The sequence below is a fragment of the Paramormyrops kingsleyae genome, chromosome 16, assembly GCF_048594095.1.
Source record: "Paramormyrops kingsleyae isolate MSU_618 chromosome 16, PKINGS_0.4, whole genome shotgun sequence".
In the NCBI taxonomy this organism is placed as follows: domain Eukaryota; kingdom Metazoa; phylum Chordata; class Actinopteri; order Osteoglossiformes; family Mormyridae; genus Paramormyrops; species Paramormyrops kingsleyae.
This window is the reverse complement of record NC_132812.1, coordinates 16,021,458-16,048,022: the sequence shown is the minus strand read 5'-3', so window position 1 is coordinate 16,048,022 and position 26,565 is coordinate 16,021,458. Positions and strand designations below refer to the sequence as shown.

At 44.3% G+C, this 26,565-nt stretch overlaps 1 protein-coding gene across 1 annotated transcript in view; it reads right to left on the bottom strand.

Moving 5' to 3' along the window:
• The window catches only part of LOC111852688 (voltage-gated inwardly rectifying potassium channel KCNH7-like), a 66,262-nt gene extending 50,514 nt beyond the window's left edge, over positions 1–15,748 (bottom strand). Inside the window, exons 1-2 of the mRNA XM_072700594.1 lie at positions 15,291–15,748; positions 14,358–14,588 (exon numbers count right to left, since the gene is read on the bottom strand). Coding sequence (XP_072556695.1) covers positions 14,358–14,588; positions 15,291–15,366 — 307 coding nt within the window. The 5' untranslated portion in view covers positions 15,367–15,748. The remainder of the gene's footprint in view (positions 1–14,357; positions 14,589–15,290) is intronic.
• Between the last annotated feature and the right edge of the window lie 10,817 nt (positions 15,749–26,565).

The following is a 26,565-nucleotide window of genomic DNA, read 5'->3' as shown; positions in this document are numbered from 1 at the left end:
GTTTTCCCTCTAAACCAACAAACCCACGTCAGCCCCATTCTGTCAAGAGAGCTCTCCTTGAAAACCAAAAAAAAAAAACATTAAACAAACAGCAACCTAATTGGTCTCTCGTCTTGCAACCTGCAGCATCGCAAACAAGAGGAAATTTTCATATTTCAATAGCGGGAAAGGTTGAGCGCAGCCACCAACGTGGCGGAGGGATTTGGTAAGAGGCCAGGCTGAGGTACCCACAACAGGCAGCAAAATCAGCAGCTGCTGAAGCGTTAAGGCACTGTGAGGAAGACATGTTCCATGTGCAGAGAAAGCATTTCCGACAGTTACTATACAAAGTAGTCAGTCACGGGAAGAGTGAAAGGCTTCGCAGTCAGTTCTGCTGAAATGCGGGGCAGGTACAGGCCTGTGTGTCACTCTGTCACCAAACAGGATCTATTTTTACCCATGGTGCCATTCTATTTCCACTTTTATCGTGTAACACTGTCCGGGTGTCCAGACAGCTGCAGTTCCAATAGTTTTTTTATATATTAAAATGATGTTTGTATCGCAGGGAGCCTGGAGCCGATCCCAGGAAACACAGGGCACAACTATGATGTCAGCCCATCACAGGGCACAAATATGATGTCAGCCTATCACAGGGCACAAATATGATGTCAGCCTATCACAGGGCACACAGACGGTCAGAAGATGGATGGATGGATGGATGGACGGACAGATGGATAGAATGATGAACTGTTGGACTGATATGTCAGGAATCTGTCAGAATGCCTTGAAGCTGGTATATGAGTTAGGGATCTCCATATAACCTTGGATACTGGGTATCTCTCTACCCATAACCTACTCAATACTCACCCTCCCCCCACTTTTTGTCTTCTGAAATTAATTAAAACGTGACTGTGACTTACTGTTTACCTCGACGTGCCTGAGGGATGATAACCAAACCCTGACATTCCGCAGAGGCACTCACGTTGACTTTTGTGTCACTCTCTTTCATTATTTGTCTTTCGTATCCTCTGTTCTGTTGATCCCATGCGTTCCCATCCCTTAAAAGAAAAACCCCCCGACCCAATAAAACTATTTATCGCATCCCTTCCCAGTGTCCCAAGCTTCTCTTCCCCATCCTGACCTGAGTGATTCCGACAGTAACCAATAAATATTTCTTCCCCACCCCCCCTCGTAATCATATTCACCGTCTAAATTGATTTCTTTTCAAAAACCTTTGATTGATGGACCCTGTTTGTTGTCCGGCATTGTTGAGAAAGGCCGCAGAACTGCAGGGCTTTGCATCGTTTCCAAAGCAGCAACAAATCATTGCAATAAATCGTCAAGACTACCTTTAAAGGCTAATTTTAATATTTGTTATCTGCTGTGGTTATGGCTTCATGAAGAGAGTATTATATTGAATAGCAAGGAACCACAGAATGACATAATGTCATGTTTCTCTCCATCAGGCATCAATAATTATTAAAGGGCCTGATAAATACAAAATTATTAAATCTAAAACAAGACAACTGAGTGATGCACATATCTACAGTATACAGTATAGCCAAAACATTATGACTACCCCAATGTGAAGCGAATTATGTTTTCTCATAGAAACGGTATGTGTCAAGGAACACAGTATATATGACAGTAACCTAAGTTCATGGAAGTTTTACTTACACAAAAATGTTCCCAGTGCAGTACGCAAAATGATTGGTTCAGAGAGGTAGCCAATCAAATCGTAGAGGAGGCAGGTCCAGTGTCTCTGTCTTATCTGTGGTTTGTACCGCAATTCTTTTATCAGAAACTTTTGTCCAAAGCGACACACAAGTGAGGCAGATAGCACATTACAAACATGTGGCTGCCAGGAGGGCCGAGCTTGCGACAAATACCCAGGTACGAGAGCAAGCAGTCCGGGAGCAGGAGCTGCATACCAAATAAAGCACGATGCTAATAACGCAACTATTCAAACCAACATAACATTCAGGGAACATATTATATGATGCATACTGTGCATAAATAGATTTAATCCTGAGTATATATACCTATTAAATACCTACAGCAAATGTAATGTATTCCTTCCACACCCGAATGCATGTACTCAATATACAGCATAGCAGCTATAGATAGCGGCCGGTGGCTCCTGGCCAACCAGGGAGGGGACGGGGAGCACATCTCACGCAGAGCTGCCACGCAGAGCTGCCTCTCACCACAGAAATAAAGGCGAACTCTGACCCAGCAAGCGGACTGCCCTTCTAGTCCCTTCATTAGCTATGAGAAAGAGCAGGAGTACTGCGTGTGCTATACCCCGGCCCGCTCCACGCTGCACTCCTACCTGTATTAATAGACTTCCCTTTTCAATTTGTAGGTTCTGTCTTGTCTGTTTCTAAGGCTTCATTCTAAAAAGAATACCGTCCCTTTTTATCCGTAAAATGTTTTTGTCTTTTGAATTTTTTTTATTCAGCATTATTTGAAAATGAACTTGTTAATAAATTGATTGATTGATTGATTTATGTAACTCAAGTTAGTATGTTATATGTGCACATATATTTGTGAAATATTTAGGTTGGAAAGTAACAACAGGCCAAAATGAGAGAACTCAACGTGAAGAGCAAGCATTCGCAAGCAACATTTTAATGTTACTTTATGATATTTCAGGTCATTTTTTGCCATCATGGTCTCAGAGACAGCCGGGCAGCAGGCCCTCTGATTACCGTCTGCAAGGCAACAGACGCCTTAATCAAACAATTTGCTATCCTGGAACAGGTCTCTGTTCGGCTGCTTTTAAGTCTGTGAAAGATCTTAATAAACTTTGTATATCTGTCTATTCGATGGGTCCAGACAGACGAGTAGCAGCAGAGCAGCATTTTACTTCATGAGCCTCCTTTTTGCAGTGAGACAGGAACAGAGTGACAGGACACCACAAAGCTTTCAGGCAAAACCAGAATAGTTTCCATTTTGGCACCAACCAACACAGTCACGCGTTGCTGTACCAGGAGTCTCACACTGAACACCGCGAATACAGAACAGGTAGAACACATCAGTGCAGTTAATCCATGTTTCTTGAATCTCCCTCACCAGACAGTGACTGTGACACACACACACAGATTTTCATGCATAAAATTTTGTGTGGCAGACATTTCCGGAATAATAAGCCTTTTGCCTACTTTTTTCAGCATTTAGAAAATAATTGCAGATGAAAATGATAAGAGACCAGAACTGCAACCATAAAGAAAAAAATATTCCTTTGCTGTCAGAGGCGTTCATATTTAATAGATGCGATTTTCATAAGCATGGTTCCTTCTTGCGTCAGATACTTGGCTTTAGTTGCGTGGATGATTTTGGCCAAAGTAACTAGCGGTCTTTAACCACTTACGCGCCCCTGAAGTTCTCATCGTTCCAGCATCCCTCAGGTTGAGGAGACCCGCTGCTTCTCCATTAACTTCCTGTCCTTATTCATGCTTTACCTTAGTGTGACATTATGTAACAGGAACAGGAACAGCTTTTAGCCTTAGGTGTTCTGGGGAAATATCCAGCCACACAAAAGCTTAAACTCTCGGTCCAGTCAGTTAAAGGCATTAGCTGGACAACAAACTGACTTCCAACTGCTTATCTAGGATGGGGTCACTGGGAACTGGGAACTGGGCAGCACTGGGGTGCAGGAACACTGTGGACAAGATGCCAGTCCATTTCACAAACTATGGGCAATTTAGAGATGCTAATCCAGGTAACTGCATGGAGTATCTGAAGGAGTATCTGAAGGAGTATCTGAAGGAAATGCATGAAGGGTAAAACCACATAAGGAGAAAAGGTGGGATTTAAAACTCCAACCCCAGACCTGTGAATCAGCAAATTACTCAGTGCCCAACCATGTACTCCTTATTATACAAGGCCTGTATCGCGAAGCCAGATTTCTTACTTAGCTGGATAACTTGTGGGTTTTAAGGGACACCAGTTAAAATGGACTTTGTTCACTTACATTTACCCCAGACTGCTTGAAATCTGTCAAGTTATCTGGCTGAAGTCATGCTTTATGATACAGGCTCCTGACTAAACAATAATAATAAAAATAATAAGAATATTAATAATAAGAAGGGGATTTAGGGGATATTAAAGGGGGGGAGGGGGGCTTTCATTCATGCTCAGGCACCAGCCCCCTCCCCCACGCACAGGTGTGGTTAGTAGAGCAGCAACGACTGAGATGAACTACGTAGATCTACAGTACACCCTAATAGATCTTACATCCATCTGAAAGACACCGCCCTGTCTGATGTTTGCTATCTGCTGCCAAACTAAGGACACCAACCTGTGCAGTCATTCTATATGAATAAAAATGACTATCGCTGTGACTCTGATGATGCCTACACCTTGGGAAGGGAGACGACTGTTGCCATGAATAAGACAACGGAAGAGCACAATTCTATATTTGCAGCTGGGATTCTGTTGCTATGGCAACGTTATGCTGCACCTCCAATAATTGCATAGCGCAACTTTCCATTTTGCTGGAAACCTGCATTAAAGCAGCCGATGAGGTGAGAGGGCAGGAGATTCAACTGTATAAATGAACGTGTAAATTTGCTATAACTATGCAAATCAGGCGCAACAAATGAAAGCTTGCGGCAACGAATGAAATAGCCCATCAGTGGTAAAATTGTGTGTACTGAGGGTGAGTTCATCAGCGGACAAATCAGTTTTTACTGTTTCAGAGGAGCTCTTTTGGTCTTGGAGAGCATCCTGAGTCATGGTGAGACTCTTTTACAATTTTGTAGTCATCACTCTCAGTTAGCTCTCCATCATTGAGCGGAGATGTCATGCCCTGCAGGTGCCGATCCTCCTATGTGCCACGCCCCCTCATCTACCTCGTGTGGAATCCCTGTGTTACCAGCTGTTTCTAGTTATGTTGATTAGTCCTGTGTATTTAAGTCCGTGTTAAAGTATATTTCCCCAGTCTGGTCATTAACGTTGTGACGTCTTATGTTTCTACTGTTCTTTGTCGTGTTAATCCCTAATAAATCCCTCATTCCTCCATTCGTCGATGCTCTGCTCCTGCTTACCCGGTCCGTGCCCCGCAGTTCATAACAGGGGATGCATAATTAAAAAAATTCATCTTAAACCACAGAGAAAAGCAGTTTAGTTAAAAATAAAAGGCCTTTGGTAATTAACCCAAGACAAACTGGAAAAATTATTAAGAGTACATGTATTGTTGGAAGAACAAAGTAATTGGATTCATATCGTCCAGGTTTTCCGCCAAAGCAACAACTTGTCATTGTAACTATACATATAGTCTTTTTTTTTTTTTTTTTTTTTTTACAGGTGAACATTTATTTTACAGTGGGTGGCTCAGTGTGTAGCTCTGTAGATTCATACCCCAAGGTTGGGAGTCTTGATTTCCACCCACCCATGTGATTGTCTGGAGATTTTCATGTTTTGCCCATGTGATACTCCGGTTTCCATCCTACAGTGAAGTGCTGTTTTGAATTACCTACCTACCTCTGTGAGTGTGTGTGTGTCTGGGTGGGTGGGTCATGTAAAGATTACATTGTAGGGTCCACACAATGTGTTGAGCACCTGCTATTCTAACGTTGTGGGCACCATTTTTTTGGCCCCCACAAGGAAAACCTTAATTTCATAAAAATAAATGAATGAATGAATGCCTTTTATTGTCACTATACACATGTACAATGAGATTAAAAGCAGCTCCTCCAGTGCAAACATGCATGTAGAACACACAACAAACAATACACAATTAGCGCAAAAAGTTCTGTGGCGCTATATACATATGGAAGAATAAATAACTGTAGGTCATTGCACATTATTTAAATATTACACAGTTATAATGATCACGTGCAATGATTAGTGGATGTTGGACACAGAGCGATGATATCGTACAGTATACCGATATTGCACAGTTATTATCAATACCATTTAGATACTGGATATTGCACAGTTGATGGATAGAAGGAAATCCAGGGGTTGGGGGGTTAAGACTGTGTAGTCAGTGTATGTGTAAGTTTAGAGTGGTTATGGCTTTTGGGAAAAAAAACTGTTCTTGAGTCTGTTTGTCCTTGCTGTGATGAGCCTGTAGCAATCTGCAGTCTGTGACTGCAAACAAAAAACTATGTATATATACCACAGATATATTAGACTGTACCCACAATGTTATAAAAACCTGGTGAATTTTATAAAAATCTGTGACAGCTATCAAAAAACTATAAATGTGCAAAGTCTTGTATTTTGTTTGGTTACTTAATGTTAAGGTTAGAGCTTGGTAGGGGTTAAGATCGTCATTGTTGGAACAAGGGTTTTTCCTGTAGAAATGACTGTACAATTCCAACAGAGATATGAATACAAACATGTGTGTGTGTGTGTGTGTGTCCTGTGATAAACTGAACCACCTTCCAGGATATCCCCTCCCTTCTACCCTTTGGGATCAGGTCACCTCATGACCCTGCACAGGATGCCCAGTTTTGGATGACAAACAGATGAAAGAATTTATTTCATATATTAGCTGTCAAGCTGAAATGTTAAGCTATATGTCTGCGGAATTATAATTTCTGCTTCCATTGGTGAATCTAGTCCAGCACGACTGCTGAACTTCCACTCATTCAGAATGGTTTTCTGTGAGCAGTTTCCTGCAGAAGGCTTTCTGTAAACCTGTCCCCCTGCCAGCCCCTCTGAGGACATCCAGTACAGGCTGGAATGATGTCACTTAGGGTTCCCAGACTAGCGAGGAGGCCCGTGATTGGCCCAGGACAGACTGACTGACATTCTTCCAACCTGGAGCAGAACATATGTCTTGTATTTTCATGACGGACTGGGCATGGGCCTTCCAGAAAAGACCTTGTTGTGTCACCGTGACGAATAATTAGGTTAATGAAATTACATAAGTCCGTTCATTAAACCGTAGCACTAGCACAGTCGTTCTGATTAGTCTGTGAATAATTTTGCATTTCTTAAGATTCTTCTGCATCTGCCTGCTTGTAAGGTTTCTGTCTGATGGCCTACTATCCAGGAAGGCCATGCTGAATGCATGAGCTCAATGCAGAAGATGTGGCCGCAGTTAAACAAATGTATCTGTTTATCTTCATGATGTCCTCCACTCTGCACCTACAAGGGCTCTCCTGGGATTCGAGGCCAATGGAAACCAACAGCAATACTGCAGAGAGGTATTAATGTGAAGTATATTATCCCACTAATGCAGCTCAACGCACACAAATGTGTTCCCGGTCTGATCTCACTGATCTCACATCATTTGTACCAGCAGATGCTTCAAGGCAAAAACCTGAATTTTTCTGTGCACCCAAAGCGTCAAGGACAAACCTCTCGTGTGTGAACTGCTATTCTACATGCCTTCAGATTTTAACCATTTCATTTCATGCTGAGCACAAGTAAAGTTTAAAGCTTTTTCCACAGAAATGTTATTTTGTGTTTGAACATACCTGGTATCAGTTATATACCTTTATTACAGTATGCATGAGCAGGGGTGGAACGCAAGAATTTTCGCTACCAGCTAACTGGCCTTCAATATAAAAAGTGTCCGACATGCAATTTTTTTACTAGCCAGTAGGCTAGTGTTCAGTTTTTCCTTCCCGCCCTTCATCTAAATTACTCACCTCAGGCAAGTAGGCCAGCTTAATTTCCAGCCCTGTGTGAATACTTACTGTGTACTCTGATATATACTGATATAACAGCAGGTCTGCCACTAGTATTTGTTATATACTGTTATAAACTGATATGTGTGGTACATAAAAACAGTATATCTGTACATATCTAACCATTTCATTTACTTGTATATACTGGTACACAAGAAGTCTTTGATTTTTTAGTACCCCATTTTGCTCTCCATGGAAGACCCTGACACCTTTACTGTATAGAGAAGTGAGCAAGTCATAGTGATCAGAGAACAGGGTCAGTCAGCGGGGTGAGACGAGGCTCGAGGGCACAACAGTGATGCAATTACTCGGCTGACCACAGTATTCAAACCCATAGCCATCCGGATGTATCCACACATAGATATATTGGTATGAGCGCAGTGTCTGATACGTGCGATAACAATACTATTTATGAATGTAGATGGAATACTGAAAAGTACTTGAAGTGCATGAATATACCTGGTATCTGTTTATAGTGTCATAGTGTCCCGAGAGAGCCCGACACTCTAAATATAACATGCGTTGTTTTGTTTGCAGCTTTTCTGGTTATATGCAACCATGCACCTGCAGCTAGGTAGGCTGCGAGCCCTCAAAGGAAAGTCTCGAAAGCTCACCCCCCCCCCCCCAGCCGGCTACACCTGTCACGCTGCATTTGCCGCTGGCGACGTCTGGGGGTGAGACGTAGCGGCACGGTACGAGAGGGCACGGTCCGGGCGGGCGAGAAAAGCCAGAAGAGCGGCCACTCAGTGGGCAAACACTCCTGGAAAAGCTGCAGACATTGATGATTAAAGCAGATGGCTCGCCGCTTACTGGATCGCAATCAAGGTGTTCTTTCCCCCCGCCACCCGAGATGGAAACAGCCCACTCGCTAGAATATCCTATCTCAATTTTTAGAGCAAGCATATTGAGCGTCGCATTCCCCCATCTGCATTGTTTCCAGTGTTCTGACACGCCTCCTGTTACATATTCATCAGCAGGACCAGCACATGCCTTCGCCGCCATGACAAAATGGGAAAAAAGGGGAAAAGCACTGGCATGTCCTGTAGCACAGCACCTCACGCTTATCTGGGTTGGGGTAAACACCTCTTTCTCGTGGCTCTTGTTCCTATTTACCGTGTCCGGTAATGTCAGGAGTCTCGTGCGGCAGGATCAGCAAGCAGCCTGCCACTGTCACCTGAGCGTAAAATGAAACGGACATGATTCCAAGAGCCCTCTTTTGGCCGCATACTCTGCAAAAAAGAACTATGCCAGAGATGGTATGAGGAAAGGCATCCCGCTTTGCCCAGAGCGGAGGTAACAGGATAAGCCGGTGGCAATAAAAAATGCATGTGGCATGTTTAGGGCCAGCGAGGCGGGCTTCTCGGCAGGTCAGCCGCACGCCGGAATCCTCTGTCATCCAACCCCGCCATAGGATGCAGGAGGGCAGAACAGTGAAGGGGGGGGGGGTGAGTGGGGAAAGCCCGGCCCCCACAGCTGCTCATGCGTTCAGCGAGAACTCCACTCATCAATGATTCATTGTTTTTGCCAAAAAGACCGGATTCATTATTCAGGATGATAATTCTGAAATGCTCAGGAAGGGGGATTCTGACATGATGTGAGGCCAATAGCTATACGCGATCCTGCACTTCGGCTCGAATTCAGCCACCAGTAAGTCTGAGCATCCTCATTCTGTTCTGCCCGCAGATGAGATCTGCCGCTAGTATCTGTGTGAAATTAGAGACTGACGATACAGGAGGTAACGAGGCCCTGTGATTGGCAGTGCTGATAATTTTCAGATGCGAGCGTCATTCCGGCAAAAGGAGACATGGAGGAAACTGAGAATCCTACAGGCTGCTGAAGCTTTTCGTGCAACCAGACCAGATGTTGTGCAAAAGAGCAATGAAGGGCCAGATATCCCTCTGTCTCTATGCGTGCGAGTGAGTGTGCACCATCTTGAATGGCCTTGAATGGCAGTATCAAGTACTGCTTTGTCAGGGAACACAGAACCAGACAGCTCTGCAAATATGCTGATGATGTGAAGTGATCTTAGAAGATCAGGAGAAAAAAAAAACAAGTTGCCTTTGCATCAAGAATAAGAACTCCAGCAATATAGAGAAGCAGGTGAGGTTTCCATAATTATAATTATGGCACAATTAGGGGGACAGATGAGGCCATAGCTCTCAAAGACGTTGCGACTGAGCGCGTGCGCGGTTAGGCTTAGGAGGACATAGCCGTCCCTCCCGGAACACAGTAAACACACGCATGTCAGCCATCACCTGCAGGCCAGAAATGCCTTCATTTCAGCTTCGTATAGACCTGCTGCAAGGATTCACACCTTCTTAAAGGAGTGCAGGAGGTAAGGACACTTACATTGTTCCTGAATGTGATAAAAGGATGAATGACTTTGTCCAGCCCCATTCTTGAGAAAAAGGAAAGAGCATTTGACTGACTCTTAGCATTTTGAGGTTTGGAAATGTACTATACTCACTTGGGTAATGTGTAGTGGCAATTTGTCTTCAGCTCTCAGCCAGATTCTTCTGATTTATGCTTAATGATGGCCAGACAATTGAACACCAGTCTCTCTCTCTCTCTCTCTCTCTCTCTCTCTTTATCTTTCGCTCTCTTACAACAATCCCTGTAGCTGGCTTCAGTCTCTAAATATAAAACCTACCTAAAATACTATCTGTCCCACAGACGGTTCCAGTCAGGTTTAGAAGGCCATCAGGACACACATATACATCTGACTGACATTTTTTTTGAAGCACCTCTGTCATCAATAACGATCCAACGTCCGTAATGTTGGAAGTGGTGGAAGAGGCAGAACCCCCCCCCCCCCCCCCCCCCCCAAGGGGAAATGTTAGACTTCATTTGTAAAAAAATAACAATAATAAAAAAATCCTATAATTGTGAAATTGGTAAGTTAGAAAGTCAAACAACATTCCATCCTGATGCAAGAGGAAGGAGAAGCAAAGTGAAGTGGTGGCAGTCAATGCTGGGTAAGCAGAGGAGGAAGCTGGAGAGGAGGAAGATAAGCGAAGGAGGGAGCAGGCGGCGAGTGGGGCTGCTGTGGGGCTGCTGTGGGGCTCGGTGTGTGGGGCTGCTGTGGGGCTGCTGTGGGGCTGCTGTGGGGCTCGGTGTGTGGGGCTGCTGTGGGGCTGCTTTGGGGCTCGGTGTGTGGGGCTGCTGTGGGGCTGCTTTGGGGCTCGGTGTGTGGGGCTGCTGTGGGGCTCGGCGTGTGGGGCTGCTGTGGGGCTGCTGTGGGGCTCGGCGTGTGGGGCTGCTGTGGGGCTGCTGTGGGGCTCGGTGTGTGGGGCTGCTGTGGGGCTCGGTGTGTGGGGCTGCTGTGGGGCTCGGTGTGTGGGGCTGCTGTGGGGCTGCTGTGGGGCTCGGTGTGTGGGGCTGCTGTGGGGCTGCTGTGGGGCTCGGTGTGTGGGGCTGCTGTGGGGCTCGGCGGGTTAGGATGCTGTGCCTGTGATCAGAAGGTTGCCGTTTCAAATCCCAGGGTTGGCAGAGTGATTTCATTGCTGGAATCTTAACCCCTAATTGCTGCAGGGACTGTCTGACCCTGCTTTCATAAAAAATGTATGTCACTTTGGATAAGAGTGCCTGTCTAATAAAGACTACGCAAATTTTCAAAGGAAGGAACTCTTGAGTAAAACTCCCACACCATAAAGAGGTAAAACTTAAAACTAAGCTGTTTTAGTCAATTGAGATAAAATCATCTACTTTTAAAAAGCTAACAGAGACAATAAAGAAAATATGCAGTGAAAAATTTTGAGGAAATGTCTACATTGTACTTTACTAATGGTTCGCCGAACAGACATTGCAAAGAAGTGACACGTATTAAACTGTTGAAGCTGGGCCCACACTGGGAAAATCCTCAATGAATTAACTCTTACACGCTCCTACAATAATTATGTTACTATGAGAAAATTCACCTGACATGTGCCTTTGGGGTCAATTTGAGCCCAGGGTAGGCGTGAGAGTTCAAGTCATAGACCTTTCCTTAGAACCCGGGGATATGAAAATCCAATGGGGCACGGAGGGGGTTGTCACTGCCATGACAACCGGGGGCTCCACAGGGATCGGAGCGCTAACTGAACAAGCACCCACATGCACATTTTCATTCTGAAAACTCTTCCAAAAGGAAAAATTATGCATCCATCTATATTTGAACCACTTATCCAGAGAGCCTGGAGCCCATCCTAGAAAAGGACACGGCAGGGGAACCCTGAAGAGGAAGGCATTCCATGACAGGGCGCCCACACAGAATGAGCTATTCAGAATCACCCACTGACTGCATGACACCAGACTGCAGGAGAAACCTGAGTAGCTGAAGGATGCCGGAATACGGACTGGGAGAACATGGAAACTTCACAAAGATCGGGGCCTGGGTGGGATTCGAACCCACAACCCACAGTGCCTACGGGAGGCTTTGTTATACATACAAGTAACACGCACATATTTAGAAATTCTGGGCCCCCTGACAAAACGTCACCTTGAAGCCCCAACTAGCGTGGGGGGAGAGGGGGGTGATTGATTTAAGGGCCCCTATTAAGTTCTGGGCTCCCAGAATCTGCAGAATCTCCATGGCCCTCTGACGCCACTGATGATAAAATACCGTCGCATGATTACGGATGCTTCATGATTTGACAGCGATTCTGACAGCGATTGGTCGCATCTTGACTTGACAAAACCTTGGCGTCATAGCACACCCACAATGATTTATCTTCACCGTAAAGCGGGACTGTAAATCAATATCATGTACGGCATTTGTGTCCTCATTAAAACTGTGTTAGCGATGATGCAGGTGAGAGTCTATTCTGATGGCGTAAGTGTAAAAATTCCTGAAGTAGCACTTCTCTCCTCCTTGCCCCAGTCGCTCCATTAGTAGCAGCCCACCTGGCTTCTCCGTGGCCGCACCCCCCAAACACTGTCCCTTCTGTGCGGGAGCTGAGCATACAATACCCCCCCTCCCTCACTCCTGACCAATAGCAAAGCACCCATTCCGGCCTGGGTGTAGCCTGCCTACTTCTGCGGTGAACTGAATCATATCTCTGTGATTTGTGTCTTATATCCTCACCACACCCCTCAGTCTCAAGGTAGCATTTCGTGGTTTAATAAGAAGCCATCCATCTTGTTGGCACCTTACGTCCCACTTTTGTCATTTGGGAAAATTTACGCTACTAGAGATCAGATTTTGGAGAACGTGTGAGGACATGCACAGGCTCCGTTGGGGCTAGAGGAAAACGTTGCACTTTTACAGCGCCTCCAGTAACATTAGCTCTTGAATTTCCTTCAAAAGCACAATACTGAATTAAATTCGGGTAAACCAATGTCAGAGATCGTAGGAATTCCTATTGCTTCAGTTCAGCTTCTCTGCAACTTAACACACTGTATCTATGGCTGCTGATGCTGGCGTATATGCCATTTTTATCTATTATGCTTGTCCACTGATGTGTCTATTCATGCTCTGACCATCCATGCTCCTTGCCTTACTTCCCACATGTCTGGATGGTGCCCAGTGTGGAGTCGTGGGTGTGACTTGCGAACTGCAACATTTTGGGTGCAGACTTCAGTCTGCCACCCATCACAGGCCAGTATGGAGAACTGACTCGCTGATGGACTTTGGCTTTGCCCTTGCCCACTCTTTCTTTTTCAATAATGTTAGCATACCCTGGCGGGGGGGGGGGGGGATTTGTTGACCTTGGACCCCCCTGGAGTTTCTTTTCTCCCTACTTAGAAGTTTCTGGTTTCACTCCTCCATTGTTATCTGGCTTTCTTTCTTTCATTTCTTAATCAATCCTTTCCTTTCTTAATGATGCTGTGATGCATCACAACACGCCCGTGTTAAGTGCCTTGGGGCAATTGTTGTGAAAGTAGCTATATAAAAATAAATTGAATTGAACTGAATTCCCTCTGAGAGCTTTCCAATGAACCTTCTGTAAGTCTGTAAATCTCCAATTTCCTCTTCATGTATGTTCACACGAACACCTTCCATTTTGGACCATAGATGTGTGACCTGATCCAGTGGCAACTGGAAATAGATTCACCACCTGCCCAATGTAAAATTTTATTAAATTTTTATTTCAAAGGGAAGTGCTTCCCCACTGATAGCTGTGAAATAGAGGAAAAGATAAGATAATTTTTTTAATATTGTTGAGCCGTCTTCCTGTGACAGAGCATGCGGAGCTGTAATGTTTGGTGTTCCGCCAGTACATCTGCCACACCCCTGATTACACCCTGTTATACAATCTCTTTGTTACTTGGCAGCTTCACTGGTCAATGTGAGAGGTCAGCTGTCTCACTCCTAGACAAGAAATACGACTCCTTTGATTAAACCTTTCTCTCTCACCACTAGGTCACGCAAGTGACCTCAAATAATCAAACCACAAATCTCAGGCACCTGACAGTCAGTCATTCTGTTGTAAATCGCAGTTTTGCATGTAACTATGATCTGTTGTAGCTTCTACTCCTCTAAGCTGCCTGTTTATATGGCAGAGTCAAGCACCAAGGCTTCTAGAGCAGTGTTCCCCATGTTTTTGCTCCCTCCCAGCTGAGTGGGAGCAAAAATGTGGACTGTCCGGGCAGGGAGCTCGGAGGGAGCAAAAACATTGACTGCCTGTGGGTCCTCTAGGACCGGATTGGGAAACACTGCTCTACAGCAATTGGTAGGGTACAAGGATTGAGTTTCTGAATGGCCACGAAGAAAGCAGGGTGTCTGAGTGTTGAGAAGGCTTCAGCACTCACCATCTTTGCGGTGGTAGGTGATTTCCACCTTCCTCTCCTCAGAGCCTAGCAGGGCCTGAGCCACTTGGGCAACGGTGTGCCTCTTGGTGAGCTCGCCGTGGAGGAAGTCGCAGGTGCACGGCTTCTGCATGACGTCCGGTCTGGAGAAGCCGGTCATCTCACAAAAGCCATCATTGCAGTAGATGATCGCACAGTTCTGAGCTCTGGCATTGGCTATGATAAACTTCTTATCTGCAAAGCAAATGGAGAGGATGTTAGGACTGGATGCAGTTTTGAAAATCTGTAAAACTCTTGTTATTAGATATGGAAAAATGCAGCCCACACAGTTATGCAGTTATAAATATCGCTGAATTAAACCTCCACTGCTAGAGAGTTTGCACTGAATTGCGTGTGTTTATTTTTATCCATGCGAGGCCCAGATCGTAATATTATAACGACAGCACGTCTTACCTGCGTTTTATTGCACTGTTAAATAACTTAATTGACTTGTACAAACAGAAACTGTTATACTTGTCAGACTGTTACGCTGTCAATGCGTGCGCCTATACATATATGCACACATATTAACACAGTGTTAAATGTATTAATACATTGCTAAATGTTTTTCAGACATGCAATTGATCATATATTTATTTTTTATGTATTAATTACAACTGACAATCAATGTGTTTTAATTTGCCCGGCTTTAAAGCATTATTAATATTTATAAAGAAGCAGTAACAATGGGTTTTCCACGAAGTACAAAGAAAGACGATCAGTCATTCATCTCGTAATTGCGCCCGACTACATCTATTGTTGATTGTCTCAGCACATAAAAAGTACGAGCTAATACTGTCGATGCTTCACTTTCCACAAATACTTTTCTAACTGAAGCATATAAGATGTACACCATGTGCAATACTATATAGGTTTGCATGCTTGCATAATACTTACTCTGCCCCTCGAATTTCCGTATTATGATGCCCAGAAACGTGTTTTGTGGCGCAACATGACCTCGGCGAACAGGCATGATTAAAAAATATCTTCCCTTGTCCCAATGTAAACACGCTATCGCCGCGATCCCGTTCGTAAGTTACAATAGCTGTAGCCTAGCGATCACCCCTTTGTCACTATTCATCCTCGCTGCACGCAATCTTCTACTTTCTGCGACCTTTTTTCTGCTTCTTCTTCTAAGCTATTCAAATACTCTCTTTCCGGGGTGAAAAACCTCGCCTTGTAGAAACACCTCGCCGACACCAAAAAAAGGAATCGGGGAAAAAGATGCGGTAGGATTTAGTTGGATAAACATTTCAAATAGCGCCGAAAATGGATGCGGTGCGGCTGTCCTCCGGAGCGATGTGGCTGGCGGTGGCGAATGGAAGACTGGAGGGGAGTGACGTTACCCTGTGGCTTTATCGCTCTCAGCTCCGGTACCTGGAGCCTGGGGAACAAGATGTGTATCCCGGAGTAAAAAGAGAGAGGGATCAGCGTGTGGATATTGCTGATTCGCTGCTCTACACACACTCACACTCCCACTCCCTCTCTCACACACATACACATTCGCCCGTACATACATTCGTATGCACACACGCACACACACACACATATACTGTATATATAAACACACACACACACATATAGTTTATATTTACTACAATTTACTATACATAGTTTCAATATAGGTTGAGAACTGTACATCCGTATAAGTCACAAAAGATATAGCCTTATATATCCCAATAAATAAATTTCCTCTAGTATGCCTTTTGTCTTTTGCTAAGGGCTTCATTTTTATGCCAAACAGAAAGGCAGTTTGGAGCTGTGGACCTGTCCATGGTTCTGAAGATGTTCCATAAAGCAATGGGGGAAAAAATGTTTGCAAAAGAACTGGGAACCCTTAAGCAACAGCACATATGAATATTGAATAGCATATGAATTACGACCATGATAAGTGGTTGGAAAGATGATGGATGGATGGATGGATAAAAAGTTGAAACATAATGGTAAAAAAAAAAAAATCGAGGACTGAAATTTTTGCTGATATTTTTGGTAAAATCTGATTTTTTTTCCGCAAATCTTCATGAACAAATGTTAAATGCAGGCCTATTTGTGCCTGCTCCAGTCAGATATAAAATTGCATGTTCAAATTCACACTTCCTGAAGTATGAGGCCATCGTAATGCAGTGCTCTTCATAGCACTGAAACGTCTGTCTCTGCATTTTATTGCCCATCTGGTTCATCCAGAAAACAAATGGAAATGAAACACAGATTTGAGGAAGACAAGCACGGCCCATAACTGTGAATTTACACCACATGGATGTCCCCCCCACTGGAAAATATGATGTTCCCAAATACTGAATGACGATAAGCTCACATCGCAATGACAAATGTGACAGTGCTGAAGCTTGAGGCTGCTATGACCCACGAGATCCGAGGCTTGTTTGATTGTACGTATATATCATCTATCAGCAATAAACTGGGGCTTCATAACAAAGTACTTAAACATATAGTTGAATGTTTTTTTCGGTGTGAAAAAGAAAAAAAGTAAGTCTTATATGTACTGTGAGTTAGAAAGTACGTTTGGCAGACTGGTAATACATCTCCCATTCTACTGTGATATGGGAGCAAGATATGCTTCATTATTAATCACCAGACAGGGCAAGGTGCAGTCACTGAACAGCATGGGTGTAGACTGAGGGGTCCCTTATGTGCGGTTTATTGTGTTTTACCAAAACAGTGTAATAGTGGAAGACATGGTGATTTTTCACCAAAAAATACTTCAACAAACAATGAGAATTTTCTATTACTTGTAATCATTCCATGCAAAATAACTGATATTCATGCAAATATTTTTAATAAAACAATAGAGTTTCAATTTTATTGGTACCAAAATGTAACTGCTGGCAGACTTTTGAAGAGGGGAAAAAAAACATTGGTCACCTTATTTCCTCTTTGTTGTCTAGCAAGAATGGCTGAGGTATAACACTCCCTTAAAGGTGAACATGTACTGTACAACAACCAATATTACATCTCTTAATTTTTGGAGCAAAATAAAATAGGTTATGTATCATTTAAACGAGAATCTTTCATGAGTTTAAATCTGAGTCGTAGTGTCTGAAGAACGAATATAAAAAGGAGTTAAAGTTTTCAAAAATGACAAACGTGATTATTATATTGCGCAAGATTGTTTTAGCTATAACAGCAGCATATCCTCTACTTTCCTCAATAAACAAGAGGGATGAATCAAGCATTGAATCAAGACAACACACAGATGAAGAGAGAATTCATGAAGAAAGATTGTAACTTGTTCAATGTTACCAAAATATACTTAACACTACTTTCCAGTCCTCCAGTCTCCTGCTTAAAAGGAGTTACTCTGTGATACATTGATAAACTTGCAGGGTATGTGTGTGTGTGTGTGTGTGTATATATATATATATATATATATATATCCACTTAATTAATTGCCTGACTTGTCAGAAATGCTTGTTATTAAGGATATGGTCACTGGCTTAAGAGACTCTGCCTGGCTCCTCAACAGGGGCAGATAAATCAGTGTGCTTCCTCTAAACATTCTCATAAGTAGGCTGAGGATTCAAAATCATTTTATCCTTATCGGTCCCGTTTTTACAGCTGTCGCTCACGCTGTCATCGGGGTCTGTTCCGACCCTTCCTACAGCCATGTTCCCTCTTTCCGGAATAAGGAGTCCAGATCTCACCCGTGTCATCTGGACAATGCAGCGCGGAGCAGCCGGCCTTCCGGAAATCCCCCAGCTGAGACGATTTGCTGGCACCCAGTGGCTGCCTGCATCAGACTAGACTCACTTGGCAGCGATATAAAATAAGAGGAAAAACATCCCCCCTCCCCCACCCTGTCTCAGGTGGTGCATGCGATATCCCCCGCGGCATCCTCCCTTACGCGCCGTCCAGTCACCTCAGCTGACCTCGTACGGTCTGGAAAACCCCACTGGTGTAAATCATCCCACGGATGCTGGCATGAGAAACCCGGCTTGGACACGGTTTTCTGAATGGCACCAGAAATGACAGACGTGTGGCTCGTCAGAGGCCCCGCTGGTGACGCCAAATGCCTCAGTTTGAATAACATGCAGGGAGGCGTAAAGGGAGCCACTGAGCTCCCATAAAATAGCCCCTCACTGCCCTAATGCAGTGCTTCTTAAGCCAGTCCTTCAGCCCCCCAGACAGTCCACGTTTTTTCTCATGTCAAGTCATTTAATTTATATAGCACCGTTGAAAAGATCTAGTGGCTGACCAAAGTGCTTTACATCAATAAAAACAGTACGCATAAAAAGCAATGGATAAGCAAATTGCATAAAACAAAATGAAGTAAAATATCACATATAATAAAACAAACATTACACTTACAAAAATTGTAGTAAAGTACACAGCACATTTATCTCAAATGCCGCAGCAAATAAATGAGCTTTTAGTCTGGACTTAAAACATTCAATGGTGGGGGCAGATCAGACATGGAGAGGGAGGCTGTTCCACAACTTGGGCCCGGCCAGGGAGAAAGCTGTTCTCCTCCTCAAGCAGCTGGTTGGGATGGAGAGCAGCAGCTGATCGGTTGACCTCAGGGCTCTAGGTGAGCGGTACGGATGTTTGAGGTCACTGACATAGGCTACTGCTCCCCTATTCGACACTTTTAAAAACAAACAGTAAAATTTTAAACTCTACTCATAAGTTTTGCTCTTTGCTAATTCCCTGAGAGTTTGGAGGGAGCAAAAACGTACACCGTCTGTTGTCCCCAAGGACCAGTTTGCCCCAACAAACTGTAGCGCTTTTAACTTCCAGCTCCTTCTGGGAAATTTTCTCCCAGCTTAAAATAAAGCAATCAAAGGTCCCAGTCACCGACAAAACCTGCTATTGAGTCCTACATGAATAGATTCCTTTCATCCCAGCATACTGACAGGCCAGAATTTAAGGCTCAATTATCACATGATAAAGCTATAAACAACAAGAAGAAAATTTGATGAAAACATGCACACTTTTTATTGTCCCAAATACATTAAGAATCTTCTTTTCTGCCCTGTAAAGTAGGAATCAAAAATGAAAAAAATAAAGTAGATGACCTTTTTTGCTGTAACTTTCATAAAGTTTCTATCAAGCAGTACAGTCTGGAATCCATTTACATAGTTTTTCAGACTTTTCTGCACTGTCTCTCCAAAGTGTGCGCACAACATAATCATTGTCAGAAACATAATTCTTCAGGAATATTGTTTTTCATGCCACCGCCACAACATATATTTGTATATCTGCCAAGTATTAAAATGTTTTATTTTTTTTTTCCTTTTGCTGGACTTTTTTCCTGTGACATCCATCCATTTTGTATAACTGCCGACACAACCCGGACGGGAACCCATCCCACACTCACCCATAAAATCACGCACTACTGCCATCTTCGAAACACCTGTTCACCTAACCGCATGCTTATCAACTGAGTGAGGAGACTGGGAATCCTAGGAAGAAGCAGGACTAAAGGATGTAGACGCTGCAGAAGCAGAGTCAGGGGAGTGTGAGGCCATAATTGTACCCACTCTAATTTACAGCCAATGGCCACTTCATTAGGTACATACCCTATGCAGTGCCAGACCGAGGCACAGCGACAGGACAGGCAGGGCAGGCAATGGGCTGGGGCCCCAAGCTTGGAGGGGGCCCCCGAGGCCCGCCGGTTACATAGCAATTTGCAGTGAGAAATCTGCTTTACTTGTGTATTCTGTTCTTCACAAAAATAAAAATAAAGGTCTTGCATTTATTAAACTCTATTGATATTATACGTTTATACTTCACAGGAAAATAAAGGTAATATATGGGGAAGGCGGAGTTTGGGGCCCCATGGAACCTTCTAAATGGGGCCCCCAGAATCGCCTCGGGTGCCAGGAAGGAACCCCTCCCCTTCTGTCTTCAGAACTACTTCAAGGGCAGATAAGAACTTGGACAAGCCTTTTGTACCCCTCTGTTATACTGAGCTGTTTATTTTTTTCCTTGCCATTGTTAGCCTTAATGAGTCTAGCCGATCTCCTGTGAACTTATTAGCAAGGTGATTTTTGGCAACAGAACAACTTCTGATTCGACATTTTTCATTCATCACGCCGTTGCCTATAAACCCCAGACACTGTGCTGCATGAGAATCCCAGGAGTCGGGCTGTTTCTCAGATTCTCTAACAACCACGTCTGGCAAGAGCAGTTATGCTATAGCTGAGCCACACAGTACGAGAACCACTTTACCCTGCCTGTACACATCCCATTGCAGCCAGAGTAGGATATTTGCTTTAATGAGCAGGTGTACATAATAAAATGGCCACTGAATGTAATTTGTCCAATAAATCAGTTACCTATACCAGCACTTGACTAGCATGCTGTCCAGGGTGTACCTCTTACCCAGCACCCGTCGCTGCCTGGTCAGGTCTCAGACCTCCTCCTGTAATCTTACGCACACTTACACATCATCCACCTTCCAGCTGCTGTCCTCACAAACATACACAAACCCTTGTGAAGCTATACTGGATAAACAGCTAGAAAACAGATGAATGGATTGATATATATTCACACACCTTCCTTCATTCATTTTCACCAGCTGATGCAGACGAGGAATCCTGGCACGTGTCTAAGAGATGCAATTAATACAGTTGGATATTATTAACAATAGACGTTAAGTACCTCAGAACCACCACCACCACCACCCCGTCGCCCCCTTGGCACCCCCACCCATGGCCCCCACCACTCAGAACAATCACCCATGCAAGTAGTGAGCCGGTGTCCACGGCGACTCGGGTAACCTGAGCACACGGGCCGGCAGAGAGGACTTGGCATCGGACCTCGTCATCTGCCGTCCTGCAAAAAGCAGGTTCATTGTTGGGGGGTGGTGTTCCCTCCCCCAGATGAAGCCTGTCCCTTTCATTGCACAGATGAATGTGACTGTGAGCCAGGAGGGTCAGCGGCTTGCTTGTCCCAGCTTTCGGAGCGGCACCAGATTTATTGACCCCACCTGCACTACCCACAAACAAAACATTCATAAACATGTCCCTGGCCCAGCAAGGGCAGATCAGACCAATTATTACATCCACGATTACAGTGGCTGCTTTCTGCTGGTCCCTTTGTTCTAAAAATATAACTACTAAAAAAAAAATCCAAAACAACAAACTGTGACAAACCAACCAGCCGATTCGCTTCTGTTTATCATCAAGTAATCTGGGATAAACTAAGCAGTAAGGACACATAAAATCCTCTTTTCTGCCTTTTTTTTATTTCAAATGGGTCCCATTTTTATTGCCATCGATGGTAAAGACTAGCATACAAGGCTTAATGGACTCACTGAGAAATAAATGGCTTTTAAAATAAAAACAGTTTTTTTTTCCCCCCCAGAAAACCCACAAAGAGAATTTGCTCAGAAAATCCCAGAAAGCTCTCAAATGAGAGGCGGTGCTTGTGTGTATAATTTTATGTCCAGACACTACAGTTTAATGTGAAAAGACCTTAAGCTCCCATTCACATGGGAGAGTCCACTGACAGATATTAGGGGCCCTTGGTGCGAATGGCGGATATCGTACCCTCTGCTCGCAGTTTCTGTCTGGCACTTCCTCCACTGTACCAAACGCCTTTCTGGCAGCGGACAGGATGGCCACTGTGTAACGCATTTACAGTATCCTGAGGGATTTCGGGGAGAAGAGGATGCAAACGCCGTAGATCCATTGCTCTTCACATCCCTCCGCGTTCAGCTTTCACCAACAATATTAACTGAATCTGTTACAAAATAAACAATTAAAAATTATATGAATAGGCAGGCTGAAGCTTTTCTTATTTGTGATTAAGAGAGGCTATTGTAAAAAAAAAAAACTCATGGAGCTCAATGGATGGATTACAGCCAGTCAGTGTGCAATCTGGGGTAACCATAGAAACCCCCCCCCCCCCCATCCCTCTGCATCCTCCTGTGCTTTGATCGGTTTTGGTCAGACCGTCGCAATGGAATCACATACTGTTAGACTTCACATGTCAAGGTGGTCATTTATACTGCTGTCACTGCAGGTGTTAGCCATGCCTATTGATTGCGAGCGAGGCTAAGGTTAGGATTAGGCTAATCGAGAGTAATGTGAAGCATCTAATACATTCTCAGCTTGTAGTGAGCTTGCCTCCCTCAGTGTCAGCTGGCTCCAGTTCTTTAATTGCTTGTGAAGATAAATAGTTTGGTCTAGGCAAGGAAGCATTTCCCCCCCCCCATCTCTCCCCTCCTTCCTCCCTCCCTCCTTCTCTCTCCCTCTCTCTCTCTCTCTCTCTCTGAGCTAAAGGTGCAAAGTAATTGTCGCTATTTTTGGACTGCGATGAGGGAAAACCAGTCGTCATTCAAAGATTTCCATCTCGGTCGTTACAGCGAGGAGAAACAAAAACACTGTGAGTGTGAAAATACAGCGAGAGTGCGGAGTGAAATTAAGTTGAGAGTGTAGGTAAGCCCTGAAAAGGCGCTCCCTCGCTGCCGGGCAGGTAGGCAACCCCCGGCCCAGGGGACTCTTTTGTGGGGAGATTGTCTGGACAACACAGCCCACTGGGGAGCCACTCAGGTGCTGAACTCTGCCTCTGTGCACCAGTTCGCTAAATCAAGCAGCATTTTACTGCCTTAATGGGCTCCTACACATCTCCATCGCTCAATGCCTGCACACGATCACCCACAGTCTTATTCCTAACCGTTCCTGCACACCTTTGAATAATCAGTCGCCATATCTGCTTCGAAATGTCAGATCTCAGGTCAGATCTCAGGCTTCGAAGGACTGGAGTAAATTCATCGTTAGTCCAGCACCTTTCAGTAGAAGCTCTGGTCCATTTCGGATGTCAGTTTAGCCGGCTGAGGGAAACCTGGGCAATGACAGGCTAATCAAGTAATGTTATTGAACACCAACCCAGAAAGTGCAGCTAAGGTAAGCTAAGACAGGCAAGTCAATTGCCGGCATCTCCACAGGGCCAAAGGCATATGCTCCGTGGAATATAATCTGGTTGCACCTCCCCTGTGTGCTTGGGGCTCATGTAGAGCTGTGTCCTCACTGTACCCAGCAAGCCTGTCAGTTTTGGGGCAGAATGCCACCGGTTTCAGTCGCTTGTATCCAGTCCAGCTGTTCACAAGTCTCGATACATCTGTTGGACGAGATCTGTTGTTGCAGGCAGATCGGGAGGACAGCTAGATCTATACTTAGGCTTATAAAGTGACCGACGCTATTGGCAGGGGAATCCTGAGACTGACGTGGCGGCTTAGACGTCCTGTCAAGGTGCTAATAATTTCACATTTCATAGTTTGATTCCTCTGCTGATGAGCCATATGACGCTAAGCAGGCATTGGCACAGAGGTTGATCCCAATTAGCACACGTCATAATCATTTCCACCTCCTGTTGTAGATTTATCTTAATCAGTGGGTTAAAGCTCCTGTTTTAGTACATGTACTTGGCTTCATCCAAGGTAATGAAGAGATCTGTAGGGCTTCACTTAATAAGCTCCAGAAGTTCAGATCCATTAATGGACCTATTCTTCCCAAGTTCACCTTCATGCCCATTCAGCCGGGATGAAACAGTTGTGACACTTTTTTTCAGGTTGGTTCCACACTGGCTCTTCAGACGTACTTGTTAATTTGGAGAGCTTGTATTCACCTAAGCAAGCGCAGTAATAAACTATGCCACAGGAAATCACAGGAGATTGTCGTAATGCAGCCACCTAGTGGATGTTGTGTCACAGCACACCCAGGATATAAATATGATGACATATGCTGGTGTATTGCTCTCCTACATCCACTAATGGGTTGTCATGACAGCCGGAATAATCTATAACTAATGTTGACCATGGCTTGATTGTAAGACTAGAAGACTATAATCCTGGGAAGATGTTTACCTAATTTCTAAATAGCTGGAAACAGGACACTCGATATCTTTGAAAAGGATCTGAAGTTTGAAAAAGAAACCTGCCTAGCACTCATTAACTTTAAAGGAGTAATTCAAACTAAATTGCTATCAGTTACGGCATAGTGTTTGTGGAATAAGACAAGGTTAGCAATTATACAAGCAATTTGAAAGGAAGAAAGACTGTCCTTTAAATACCCTCATAACCTGTGATGCAATCATCTAATGGGACATGGAGAACCAAAGTATGGATGACCTCAACCATTCCATCTTTGATCATGGAGTTTTTTATAAGGTCTCACTAGGTAGCTCATGGGGTTAGCTGAACTGGGACAGCTGATGATCAGTCAGGGACTGAGACAATTTCTGCAGTATCTTTGATGACTTTAACACACCAAAAGATTGTAATAGAGTATCTGATGTTACCGGCAAAGTATTTCCTCGAAGTAGGACTACACTAAACTCAAATCTGTGACCACCTGCCATGCCAAGTAGCTTCTCTTTCCAGGAGGCTGCAAATAAGGCAGAACTCTAATCCAATAAATTATTATCCTTTATCGATAATGATTATGCGGCTTCACGACAAGAAGTCGGTCTCTCTTTGTAAAAATTAGATATAAATTGTCGGAAGCCACTGCATCTTTTTCCACATTAGAGCTGTACAATTATCTGCTCTAGTCTAAGCATAATTGATTCCTCGAGAGGTGGTACAGGAGTCCACATGGTGTGCAGTGCAAACGATGGTGAAGTGAGCGTAAGGCCAACCAACGAGCCAAGGGACGGCTATGCCAGTTAGCTCTCCAGATGGCCAGCGGCAAACACTGATTACCTCGCATCGCAGCCTCTAATTGTCCTCCCCCATACATCAGTTTTCAACACCGAAATCTAGTTAACCCAACTGACTTCCCAAAAACGCATTTCAACAATATCCAAGAAATGGATGTTCAAGCATTTTCCACGTTTGAGTCTAATTTGCTTCACGGCACCCAAGATACAGTCTCTAATAGTCTCGGTAAAACTGCGGCACGATTTCTCTTCATTTCGAAATTAAATAGCTATCGCTCACAAAGGCAGCTCTGATACCAGAGTTCGGGTTTCCATTCATTTTCCATTTAAAATCACCTCTGATTTCCCCCCAAAGTGCCAGCAGATACAGATGGGAGTTCCACTCAGCTGGATGTGTAATATATGTTCATGCATGGTTGCTCTAATAGGATGGAATTGACCTGGATGGGTCCAGGCTTGTACTTAGCGGAATCACATGAAAGCCAAGGGTCACTCTGCTGACCCTCCAGCTGTTTAATCAACCTTTGTCAAAGAGATGAGATCCAGCCAGCATTTTGGCTAAAAGAAATTCTACACTCCCTTTAAGTGAATTGTTCCCCTCTCCCTTTAACTGAATTGTTTGCATAAACCATACGTAAGTCAACAGCCTCGGATGACCACAGCGGTTTCTTCATGTGTTTCGCCGCAGCGTCTTTCACCTGGATTTCTATGCCACTCGAAACGTCTTGACTGCCCCCTGTATGCTCCACGGGAAGGAGATTAAACTCCCCAGCAAGCCAGCTGACATCAGCAGATAACCTGAGGAATTAAACTGAAGAATTTAATGCGTACCCCAATGGTCACTGGTGTAACTCCCAAGCGGAGCCCTGTCGATGCGTCCTTGAAGAGGGATGATGACCTGGAATTTATTCACTACCAGCAATGAATAATTCTGCTGGAAAATGTACTATTGGTGCAGTCCCTTTGTGTGGTGATTCACCATACAGTAGTAATTGCAGATTAGATAGATATATAGATAGATAGATAGACAGGTTCACAATGGAAAATGCTATATATATTGTACATATTGGATAATACAAACATAATACAGACTGAATCTGCAATGACCTTGAGAAACAGCAGCATCTCTGTATTATTTCATGTCTCATTGATCACCTTATCTGTGCTCATAAGGGACCGTCAAAAAAAAACTTATCTCAAGTAACATCTGTGGTGTATAAATAATGGACAATTGGTATAATACCTATAAGGATGTTATCAGACCTGGCTTCTATGTTACTTTAGCCTCAAGCACATTAGCGCTGTTTTTCCACCATGGGAAGGGAAAGTCAGTCACGGGGAAAGCAGACTCAGGAGACACTAGGTGCAGATAAGAGCCCCCAGAAGGGGGCAAGGTTTACTGCAGGACATGTGGGAACAGTACAGCAGGAAGGGCCAACATGGAGGTGAGAGTCTGTTCAGGGCGGTCATGCTCCAGCGAGCCCGGCGGGGCCCTGACACGGCCATCGTCCCTTTTCCACTCGCAAAAGCCACACATGTCCGCCTCAGCCCC